The 12,169-nt window shown below is 47.0% G+C and overlaps 1 protein-coding gene across 5 annotated transcripts in view; it reads left to right on the top strand.

Annotated features, from left to right (window-relative positions):
* Nucleotides 1-9,349, top strand: part of DPF2 (double PHD fingers 2) — a 48,543-nt gene extending 39,194 nt beyond the window's left edge. For 3 of the 5 annotated variants that reach the window (XM_014580305.4, XM_075939134.2, XM_089781156.1), the window contains 4 exons: nucleotides 15-143; nucleotides 1,552-1,664; nucleotides 3,356-3,437; nucleotides 5,739-9,349. In XM_014580305.4, coding sequence (XP_014435791.1) covers nucleotides 15-143; nucleotides 1,552-1,664; nucleotides 3,356-3,437; nucleotides 5,739-5,815 — 401 coding nt within the window. In that variant the 3' untranslated portion in view covers nucleotides 5,816-9,349. The remainder of the gene's footprint in view (nucleotides 1-14; nucleotides 144-1,551; nucleotides 1,665-3,355; nucleotides 3,438-5,738) is intronic. The other 2 variants (XM_089781154.1, XM_089781155.1) reach the window with 2 other exon arrangements.
* Nucleotides 9,350-12,169: the final 2,820 nt, after the last annotated feature.

Consider the following 12,169-nt stretch of genomic DNA (forward strand, 5'->3'; position numbering starts at 1 on the left):
TCTTTTCTAAACAGCCAAGAAAGGTCCTGATGGCTTGGCTTTGCCCAACAATTACTGTGACTTCTGTTTGGGAGACTCAAAAATCAATAAGAAGACCGGACACCCAGAGGAGCTGGTGTCCTGTTCAGACTGCGGCCGATCAGGTACTTGGATTTTGCAATACCTGCATTCAAGAGGTTGGATGCACATGCTCCAGCATGAGCTGTTGCTACTACTGCTTCACTTCACTGAGTTGGGGTGGTTCTTTATGCTGGGTGCTCCCTTAGTTGTCCCAAGTGGTGGCTGCAGTCATCCATGACGAGAAGTTGATGTCTCTTGCCAAGAGCAAGGAACATTTCTGCAGTTCAGTCTCTTTTTTTGTCCCACCTAAGTTAAGTGAAGGAAGAACCTGGGGACTGCTGAGTCAATGCTCCTAGGTTATGTTCCCGACTCGGGAGGGAATAAGGGGTCTAATGGGTTAGAGCAGGAGAAGGCATGGGATTCAAGGCCTCTAGGTTTTATATCCAGTTGTACATAAGAATGGCCATACTGGGTCAGACCAAAGGTCCATCCAGCCCACTACCCTGTCTGCCATCAGTGGCCAATGCCATGCGCTCCAGAGGGAGTGAATCAAACAGGTAATGATCAAGAGATCTCTCTCCTGCCATCCATCTCCACCCTCTGACAAACAGAGGCTAGGGACACCATTCCTTACCCATACTGGCTAATAGACATTTATGGACTTAACTTCCATGAATTTATCTTTTAAACCCTGTTATAGTCCTAGCCTTCACAGCCTCCTCAGGCAAGGAGTTCCACAGATTGACTATGCGCTGTATGAAGAAGAACTTCTTTTTACTTGTTTTAAACCTGCTGCCCATTAGTTTCATTTGGTGGCCCCTAGTTCTTATATTATGGGAACAAGTAAATAACTTTTCCTTGTTCACTTTCTCCACACCACTCATGATGTTATAGACCTCTATCATATCCCCCCTTAGTCTCCTCTTTTCCAAGCTGAAAAGTACCAGTCTCTTTAATCTCTCCTCATATGGGGCCCGTTCCAAACCCCTAATCATTTTAGTTGCCCTTCTCTGAACCTTTTCTAATGCCAGTGTATCTTTTTTTGATATAGATGTAGAATGAGAATTGTCTTTAGTGATTAGAGCAGTGGGAGACTGGAAGACAGGACTCCTGGCTTCAGCTCTTGGCTCTGCTGCTGATGTGACCATGAGCATGTCACTTTCCCTCTGTGCTTCAGCATCCCCATTTGTCTGCTTCTTTGTCCTGCTCTCCTGTTAGCTGGAGAGCCATCTCCTTTGCTGCTGTCTGGAGCAGCCTCTCTGTATATTTCTTCTTCCTTCCTTGTCTAGCACTGCTCCCTCTTTGTTTCCCTTTCTCTGGGGGCAAGAGCCATCACCACTGCTGTTGCTGCTATCTGGAAACAGCCTCTGTATCTTCCTGCCTTCCTATGTTTGGTCTTCATTTCCATTTCTCCTCTCTGAGCTCTTGCCTCTTGTCCAGGCCAGATGTGCCCAATATCCATGTGTGGCTTTGTTTCATCCCTCTTGGCAGGGCATCCTTCGTGCCTCCAGTTCACCCCGGTTATGATGGCAGCAGTGAAGACATACCGTTGGCAGTGCATCGAATGTAAGTGCTGCAACATCTGTGGCACTTCAGAGAATGATGTGAGTATCCTTCAGTGCTGCGGGGGATCAACCAAGGCAGAGCAGGCTTGATGCTTTGGGCATCCACAGCTGCAAACAGGGACTTAGAGGGGAACAGCAAGCTGCACAAGGGGTGCATGGCATCTGTGTCCCAAACATTATCCGCCTACATTTCGCCATGCTACATAGTGAGAGCAGCAGCTTGCATGGTTTTGGCAGAGAGATGAGAATAATCTTTGGAATGGAAATTAACTGTGGGAGTTTAAATTCAGAATGGCGACTAGCTGAAAGGTGGGATTTATGGATAATGTCCAAGGTAGGCTCTCAGGGAGGGTGAACTCTGCGCTGGAGCCCTTGAGACCGTAGGCCAGGGTCTGGATGTGGTCCCTGGATCTGGCCCCCTGAGGCTCAGGGCCAGTGTTCCCTCTAAGCTGCCGGGCAGCACAGCTTCACAGGCCGTTCATCAGCCCTGCCCGGTCAGAGGCTCAGGACTGGCTGACTGGGTGGGGTTAATTAATCACCTGTGAAGCTGTGCTGCCCCACAGTTTAGAGGGAACACTGCTTAGGGCCTCCCGCCCCCCCCATCACTGGGGAGCATGCTCTGGTGCTCCAGCCCCACCACTGTTGGGCTGGCGCATACAAAATCTACTGGGCTGGGCCCCCCTAGGCTTTGGTATGCAAGGAGAATGTGGGGAGTGACTTTCTCCCTCTCAGTTGGGGCCCACATGAGTGAGAATTGGCGGGGTGGGGAGGGGGATGGTTTCTCATTTGTGTGCAGCCCCTGACTGATTTTCTGTTGGTCAGTGGCTCCCTACCCAAAAGAGATTCCCCACCCCTGCTCTAGGCATACCATCTCATTGCTCTCTCCCCCAAGCTGGGGTGGGGAGTGGGGATCCATTTGGGTTGTGGGGCTTCCTCATTGGTTCTGGTGGATGCTTCTCTCATTACCCAAGGATTTTTACTGATGAAGACAGGCTGTGTTTGGTTAAATGTGTGGCACCTCTACTCTGAGTAATTAATCTGCTCTCTGTAGACTCAGGCGGAGGTCACAACATTAGTCACCAGTGAAATGCTCCATCCTTTCAGAGCTAATGTCTTAGGCTCTGAGGACTCAGGGCAATGTCTCTGCATCAGTTACATTCAGGCCACACTGTCAGAATTTGTTTCCTTGTTCCAAAGGGTAGAAAATTGAAAACGGAAATCCTGACCTTTTAACATGCTTCTAAGACTCTAGGCATGGGAGTGTGTCTTGATTCAGCCCTGCAGGTACTACATGGGCATCTTCAGTGGCAATAGGGATGTAATATCCCCGTTAATTGGTTAACTGGTTAAACATTGTGTTTATTCTGTTAACTGATTAAAGGGCTGGTGGGTGGGGAGGCCTCTCCAGCCTGGCTGGGTCCTCCTGCCCGTCATGGCTGGGCTGGAGAGGTTCTTCCACTGCAGGCAGGGGCTGCTACAGCCCAACTGGAGTGTCCCTGTCCGTGGCAGGCCCCATGGGTTACTCCTGTGGTTTAAATGTGTCAAAACATGGTAGGTCCAGTCCTTGGTGAAGACCCTGAGGGGTTGTTCAGACTTGCATTTTATTAAAGCACTCTCTGTTGTTGTTTGTGGGGTGGCAGAATCATGCAGTGACTTGTAAATAGAGCCCCTTTGTGGAGCTTTGTTGAATCATCCAAATTTTTCTTTATTTTCCTCCCCCTTCTGCTTAGGACCAGCTGCTCTTTTGTGACGATTGTGATCGTGGGTATCACATGTACTGTCTAACTCCACCGATGTCAGAACCACCTGAAGGTAAATGTAGTCCTCCTTGGCCCACTTTTCATCTGTATGTCTGTCTCTGTAGAACTCTGATAGCTTTGTATAGTTTTGGTTCTAAGCACTAGTGAGTTGTAGCATTAGGTTGCAGCATGCCATGGCATGAGCAGGAAATGCGCAACTTTCTCCCACGCAGCTCTGAATCCCTTATAACACCTCTATGATTCTGGGCCTGGCTTCCCGCTCCATCCAGCGCTCTGCCAGTGTTTCTCAAACTTGGCGCATAGCATCCCTTGCTATTCTGGCTCTGAATTCCTCGACACGTAGCTCTGCTGTTCCGCTATGACCTGAACCCACAGATCCTTCTGCTGGGAGTTCTCCCCCCCTCCACCCAATGAGCCACAGTCCTAACTTGCAACAGCAGCCCTGGGTGCCTCTTAAAACTGATAAATGTGCCAAGTGGTGTGCAGTAGGATCTTGTGATGAAGGAAACACTGTGCCATGTGTAGGGTTAGGATGCAACTTTACTTATTCATATTGTTGGTAGCCCCTTGGTGGTCCAGTCCTGGGACAGAACCCCATTATGGCAGGTGCTATACAAATACTCTGCTTCTCCATAACTTGCCTTGTGTTTTTGTCAGATTCTAATACCAGAAGGAACCACTATGATCAGTTCGTCTGATCTTGTGTATATTAAAGACCATAGCACTATCCTGAATTAGTTGATGTTTTAGTTGGAGCATATCTGATTTAAAAATCCATTATTGATTTTTTTAAAAAGAGGCTATGGATACAAGGGCCAATAATACATTCAGCCTCGGAGGAAGCAGGTGCAGCTCTGGTTGAAATTGATCAGAAAAGTTTCTGTTTACAGCAGAACCCATGAAATTCTTTGGCATGTGTCATACAGGGGTTCAGATTAGATGAGGCTTGTGGCTCTCCCTTCATCAGCCTGCTGTCAAAGTAGTCAGATATATCTTTTCCGGGCAGTGCCCTTGCAAGTAGATCTTCCTAATACTAAATCATAACTGTCTCTGCCACCTGGGATGTGGTGGGAATGTCACTAGGCATCCTGAGGAAGGAAGCCTAGGAATAGCATCCTGCCAAACATGGAAATGTTTCTGCATTGGTAGCAAACCCAAGAGAAAAGTGGCAGAGTCCATATTTTCCAGCAGCCCCACCTTTCCTCACATAATGTGCTGATTCATGGTTTCAAAGCACACTTGTAACTTTTGAGCAGGCAGAAGCAATCTCTGACCTAGATTTACTCGTGTTAATTTTAAATAATCTTTTACGTCTTTCACTTAATATTATCTAGATGGAGGGCTAGCTGAAGATTGGAAGGGGTTTTGTTTTCTAGCATACTGATAGCACATAGTTCTGGATTAACAACTGCTGGGCTATGTTCCAGGAGCAAGGGCATGAATCTTGTGGACATGTGGGGGAATTGGGCAAGGATTGTAAGAGGAAAGCAGTACTGTCTAGTAACCTGCACAAACCTCATCCACTTTTGCATCTAAAGGGCCCACTAGGGAGTGGGAGGGCTTAAAGGGCTAATGCCTCCTTCATATTTACTGCTAGTTGGAAAGGGACCAAATTTCTGATCTCTCTGTTTCCAGCTCACTCTCTTCCAAGTCATTTATTTGTATGACAGTAGTTCCTAGGATGCCCCAGCAGAGTTTTGGGCTCTGTTACAGCATGTGCACTATTGGTAGTATTATGGTAATGCCTTGGAAACTCAGCCAATAATATGGTGGTAATGGTTGAGGGCTCCAATGAGATTGAGGCCTGTTATTGCATGTGCATTGTTAGTAGTAGTATGTTAACATTAGGAATGTCAAATCCTGATTAATCAATTAACAGGTTAAATGTTAGGTTAACCTAACATTCAACCAGTTAACCAACAAAGCAGGATCCTGCCCCAGGGTTGGGGCTGCTGCCGTTTCTGGCGGCAGGATGCTCCCAGTCCTGGGGCGCCAAGGACACTGCATGGACAAACCCATAGTGAGGCAGTTCCTGACTCAAAGCACTTGCTATTCTAAATAAACAAAGGCTGGGAGGTGAATTAGTGGTACAAAGAGGGGAAGTAACTTGCCCAAGATCACACAGTAGTCCAGTGGCAGAGCCAGAAATAAACCCCAGTTTGGCACCTAAATAGCCACCAGCTTGCTTGTTAATCTGTTCTAACATTCCTCTGTTGTCGTGTTAAACAGCTACTGTGTTCCACCCTAGAGCTGGCCACAACATTTCAGCAGCAGGCAAATCGCCCCCTCACACGTGCAGTTCACGACGCATTCTGGGAAAGCCTAGTTACTTAGTCTTCATCTCTTCTTGCAGGGAGCTGGAGCTGTCACTTGTGTCTGGATTTGCTGAAGGAGAAAGCCTCGATCTACCAGAACCAGAACTCCTCTTGATCCAGTTTTAGATTGGAGGGCAAAGCGTGGCTCAACAGAGTAACCTCCAGTCATTCATTACATACAGGGCTCTGTTACTTTCTCTCTCTCTCTTTTTATGGTTTAACTTTTCCTGTGTTTCTTTGAGTTCCTTTTTGTTCAATTTCTCTCCTTTACAAAGCAGATTGGATTCTGCCTGTTACCAGAAGATCCGTCCTGGCCTGGGGTTAGAAGTGGATCTGCTTCCCCTGCTATCCTAGATGAAGTCTTGTACGCAAGGCTCTCCTTTGGTTGTTGCTGCATTTCTGCCTCTGTCTAGACGCTGCTCCAAACATATATAGCATGAACCAATGCTTGACCCTCACTGAAGGCAAAACCGGTCCCAACATGCAAATGACATGCAACAAACAGGATTCTCTTCTCTATGTAGGAGAGAGAATTGCCTTATTCATGCTGGCGAAGGTGTCTCTTGGACTCTGCAGTGCAGAAAGAAACCCCATAGAAGAAAAGGGGTCTTACATCCTTGCTTAAATGGCTCCTATCCCTGAGTCTGTTTTGCCATTCAGTGTTACCAAGTTAGCAGCCACCTCCAGAGCTCCTGTCATCCACGCTCTTATAATACAAGTTTGTCTGAGAAAAATCAACTCGTCAGGTAAAGGGAAGTGGCTCCAGACATTCTTCGTATCCCAAATCCTCCTTCTCTGCTTTCCCTAATTACTGGGTTTAAGTGAACACATTTTTCCTAGTGTAGACAGGAAGCATATCCCTGGTTAATAGGAGGGCATTGATCACTGATTTCCTCCTCCTCCTTCCACAAGTTGAAAGCAGTTCAACTGGTATAGGTCACAAGACCACAGAGCTTTCAACACCACCTGCTAGAGAATAGATTCCAGCACCGATTGGAAGGGATTCAGTGTGTGGATGAGGGTATGGTATCGTCTGGATCAATATCCCAGTGTAGCAAAGGCCTTTGATTTCCACCTGAGTCACACCAGTTTAAATGTGAAGTGACTGGTCTGACTGAGATCAGTCAAACCCATAGACCCTGCAGTGTCTGAGCTTGATGGTGTGTTTACACCTGCCCTGTAAAACTACACTCACAGTTTCAGGTTCTAATGGTCACACAGGGTTTAAAATGTCACCCTAGGTTATTTTGGAAAAGGTCTGCCCCTGCCTCCTTTTCAGACTTCCTTCTAGAGAGGAGAAAGGGGTGGTCCTTAAGATTCTTCACTGCTGCCTTAACATAGTTCAGATGTGTAAGTTGCCCCTTCCCATGTACATCCCCTGCACTCAAGCATCTTAATGGTGTGTTGCCTATTTTTTTTAACCTACAAAGCCTATGGTCCCAGCTTTTGGAGATGTTGTAGATTTTCATATCGTTATGAAACTACAGTTGGGGCTTTCATTGTGGACTCTTACAGTCTCATACAGTAGCTAGTTGATTGCCACCCCTGCAAGTGGCTTAAATCCTCCCATGCTGTAGCAATGACAGCACCATGCCCCTGATAGGAGGGTGACGGTTTGGGACTAAGGTTATCAAGCAGAGGCCACTGTGTTTCCAGGAACAAGGTGTGGATGGACTAGTCTTTTGATTTGCAGATTCCTTTGCCACTCCAGTTAATGTGCCTATGCAAGGGAGCTGCATGCCCAAGACATGGGAGTGCCTGTTCCAGCCAATGGGTATGAATGCATGCCAGCAGGGACCCATCTCCCCCTGCTGTGGTGTGTTCCTAAAGGTTAAGCTGGCTTGTTTCAGGACCTTGCTCCGCTCGCCGATGGAGGAAGAGAAGCCAGTTAAACCAATTGTTTTCTCCTCCCAGCTCGCTCCCTTGGAAAATAAGGATCCCCCTCCTCGCAATTTTTGTTTCTGCTCTGCAGGAATCTCATCTAATCATGTGACTCGGAACCCGCTGGTGACCTTTTAAAGCTCTCCTTGCATCGCTGTTTTCAGTAGCGGGGTCAAGGTGCATGGGACGTTTTTTGTTGTACAGCTCTAGTATAGGATGAAGCATCTTCGGAAAGGTGACACACAAGGGTTCTGTTAAATAATGTGCCTGTTTTTTCTAACTCGACTTCAAACCTACCTCCAAAATCCCTTTTTACGTTCTTCCTCACTCACTAGAAACGCATTTAAAAAAGAAAAAAAAAACACACTTCGCCTGTACAAAAGGGGCTGGATGGCTCGGGTTGGTGAAGGGGGACATTCTCGTTCACTGCTAGGTCACTGGTTCAAATCCAGCCCATGCTGGTAGCAATCAGAAGCCATTACCAGCCAGTGGTGATTTGGTGGCCCATATTAAATGAGTGTGGTGGGTCTCAATCCAGTAAAATACAAAAACGCCAGGTTCAGGGACATGGTGGCACAATGAGGATGCTTGCCATGATGTCTCATGTGGCTAAAAGTAGACTGTCAGTCCAGACCAATTCTGAGCACTAACTTCAGATGGAAATCATTAAATAAAAGACCGAACTTCCTCCGCACTTGCACAACAGTGACCTGTCTGCATTTGTTTGGAATCCTGTATCCCACTCAGCTGTGGTTGGAAGCCACCTGGAAAGGGAAGCATAGCTTTGCCCATTTCATTATCTTATCCACTCTTAAGAATGACTGTCCAAGCTGAAATGGGTGGGGATTCAATGCAGGGAGAGGCAGAAGACTGCTTTGCCTCTGATTTCATCCGGAGCCTTCTAATGAATGGGGCTCGGTCACTAAGCAAATCTTCCTTGCTTGTTTAACTGGGGAGCTGTTGCCCTAACTGAAACTGGCTGTTCCCCAGTAGCTCTTGCCTGCACTGTAGGGCCCTGAGTGTCTTGTCTTGGACGGACCATAATCCCCTGCAAAGTATCACATGTGTGTCTTATCCCACCTACCCCCAAAATCACCAAAATGGCTTGTTAAACCTCTCTATATTGTCACTTTGGGGTCAGTTATTTTACTTACATTTGTATGTAGCTCTCCTTGCAACAGGAATTCAACGCTCAGGTCAGATGTGTCCCCAGTTACATTGATTTCCCATAAGGAAGCACGTTAGGGTTGGAATGGAGAGTATTAGATAGCTAGTTTCTGTGCTTTCACCTTGTAATGTTTTTCAGGGGATGGAGTGGGGGAGCAGCTTGATTTCCTCTACTCTTTATAATGCTGCTTCACCCCCCCCTTGGAGGAGAAATGTCAAATAGTTCTGAGCAGGGAAAGCCGCCTGCTGCTTAGTTAGTTTTTGTCTTTGACTGACTTTCACAGCTTTTTGCTCTGACTTAGCAAGCTGCCTCCCCCACTCCCACACACACGCACACACGCAAACGCATTAATAGCTGATTGTGTTGAGAATAGTGGACTTGTGTTTTTCCATTTCAATAACCTAGTTAAATCACAAAGTTTCAGAAGTATATTTTGGGTTTGGTTTTTTAATTTACAGAGTAAAAAACAAGTGGGAATATTTTGCTGCTGTTAAGATTCCTTTATTCCCCTTTCCTCCTCACTTTAAGTGGAGCCAAGGTGTGTAATTTTTTAAGGTACTGTATTAAAAAAACCATTAGTAAATAAACATTTTTACACAGCTTTCTCATTTTAAGCTGTTTTATTTGTTACTGATACAGATGCCATGAGATTAGATGCTGGGTGTGCTTCTGATTTACTATTCAGTTCTCCAGGAAAAACTGTTAAGGTAATGGTGTTTATTTCATTGTTCTGTTTTTCCCATTTGTTGTTAGGCTCTAGTTCAGCAAGGTTCTTAAGCTTGTGTCTTAAATTTCTAAACAGGAGAGTGGGCAAAGGATATCACTGCCATGGATTCATAGATTTTTTTTTTTTAAGGCCAGAATATTCTGTGACATCACCTATTCTGACCTGCATAACAGAAGCCAGAACTTCATTCACCCAGTTCAGCAGCGTGGAGGAGTGTCTTAGGGGAATCCATGGACTGGCTTTGAAAACTGGTTGGGCCTCGCCCTACAATCTCATGCAACTGCTGATAGAAGTGGCATATTTGTGGCACTGACCCAGACCGTCCGTTTGCCTCCTTTCTCTTCTGCCTGCTTGAGCCCTTTATTTTCACATGGCACTGCTGGGCATTCCTTGTATATTCTTTCTCTACTGTGCCCTGTGTGATCTTGGCAGAGATATCTGCATTTCTTTTGCTGCTTCATTGTTGTGCCTGAACAGATTCCTCTCCCCACATAGCAATGAGGTCCAGGATCTCCTGCATGCTCCATGCTGGTCCTCATTTGTGATCCTAGGCATTCATAGTCAGGTGTGCTGCTGAGGTGGCCTGCCAACTCTGAGGTCTGCTCACCATACTGGTCACACAGGAAATTCAAATTTTCCCAGGGCTTTCCCTGTGCACCTGGAGAGCAGCAGAGTTGAAAGTCCTGGCCACAGTGGTCACTTGGGGAATTGTGGGACGACACTTAGAGGCCAAGAATGTTGCCTTTCACAGTGCTGCATCTGTACAACCCTAAATCTGACCATGCAAGGTTGAATTTATCGTTACTTCTCTTGAAAAGCAGGAGAAAAACTGCCTTTAACTTCCCTTGACGTTCAACAGAACAGGTTTGGTGGTGAGGGCTCACTGTTTAGAATGTTGACCTAACATGACTAAGTTCAACCTAAACTCTTAGGCTATGTCTACATTACGAGTTTTCTCGGCAAAAAAATGCTAATGAGGGACTCATTTGCATGAGTTGCTTTCTCATTTGCATGTTTTCTGCCGATCCGTTTTTGCACAAAAACAAGCAGTGGATGTTTTCTTTTTGTGCAAAAACCTGGTTTTTCACAAGATCGGTATACTTCCTTTTTGGGGGCATAAGGATCTTTCGGAAAAAGGGTTTTTGCACAAAAAGAAAATGTCCACACTGCTTGTTTTTGCGCAAAAACAGATAGGTAGAACATAAGCAAATGAGATCGCAACTCATGCAAATGAGTCCCTCATTAGCATATTTTTTGCAGAGAAAACTCGTAGTGTAGACGTAGCCTTAGTGTAGTCCAGACCTAAGGGCCAGTAAAAGGCCTTACTGGCAGCTCCCAAGTGCTGGGTATACTTATGCGCCTCATGCCCAGGACATTGTTACCAGGGAGAGACGTTTTTATCACGGGTGCTTATGCAAGATGCTTAGTCAGCCTGGTTGATGGAAGCCCCCTGGGTGTCTATCAAAGAGATAGCCCATGTGCCCCCCATATTCCATGCCTAGCCACCAGCCCACACTCTCCCAGAGGTAAGCATAGAACCCCAGGGCTATGTCTACACTGCAGGCTTCTTGTGCAGGAAGCTTTTTGCGGAAGAGAGCTGCAAAAACTTGTGCAAGAGCGTGTCCACACTACAAAAGTGCATCGCAAAAGCAATGCGCTTTTGTGCAAGAGAGCATCCAGACTGCATGGACACTCTTGAAAGATAGCTCTGATTGCTATTCACAGAATAGCCACCGGAGTACCTGTGCTTTTTTCGGTTGGCTCTTTGTCCACAAAAACCCCCTGTTGCCTGTCCACACACAAGAACTCTTGCGCAGAAAGGAGTTATTTCTCATAGAAAGGACTATCTACACTGCAAAAACCCCTCTGTTCTTTTGATTTACTGTAAATTTACTTGTGCAAAAATGCACTTGAGGTGTGGATGCTCTGTGGGTTTTTACTCGAAAATCCTGTAGCGTAGACATAGCCCCAGAGTCCTTGCCCCCAGCCATCCTGCTCTAACAACTAAATCCCATTCCCAGAACCAGGAATAGAATCCAGGTGTCCTGCATTACCAAGTGTGTCTTACAGCTCTTAGAATATTGAGCTTCCTAGCACTGCCAACTCTGTCTTGCTCTCATTGCTAGATGTTCTGCTTCCTAGTAGAGTTAGAGGACATTTGATTATAAACCTTTTTTCTAATTGTTAAAATTAAGATCATGTCACTCTTAGAAGAGAGAGAGTGTTTGTGTGTGTGTGAATATACAGGCAGTCCCCGACTTACGCGGATCCGACTTACGTTGGATTCGCACTTACAAACGGGGGTTCTCGCCCCGGAGCTCGCAGGCAGTGGTCCCACCACCTTGACCTCCGGGGCAAGAAAAGCTGCTCCCGGTGCCCCTGGTCGGCTGGGGACCGTCTCCAGCAGACCAGGGGCACCGGGAGCAAAGCCGCAGCCGCGGCGGCTACCCGTGCTTCTGAGGCTTTCCTCTGGCAAAGCCTCAGAGGTGCGGGACCCCGCCGTGACTGCGGCTTTGCTCCCCGTGTCCCTGGTCTGCTGGGGGGGGGGGGCGCAGCTAGTGTGCCTCCCCCCCCAGCAGACCAGGCTTTTGTTGTGGACCCTGAGGCAGAGCAGCTGGGGCGCTGCTGGTTGGTCCCGCAGCGCCGCTCTGGGCACTACTGGACCAACCCGGCAGCACCCCAGCTGCTCTGCC

The sequence above is a fragment of the Pelodiscus sinensis genome, chromosome 11 (genome assembly GCF_052426305.1).
Source record: "Pelodiscus sinensis isolate ZL-2025 chromosome 11, ASM5242630v1, whole genome shotgun sequence".
Classification (NCBI taxonomy): domain Eukaryota; kingdom Metazoa; phylum Chordata; order Testudines; family Trionychidae; genus Pelodiscus; species Pelodiscus sinensis.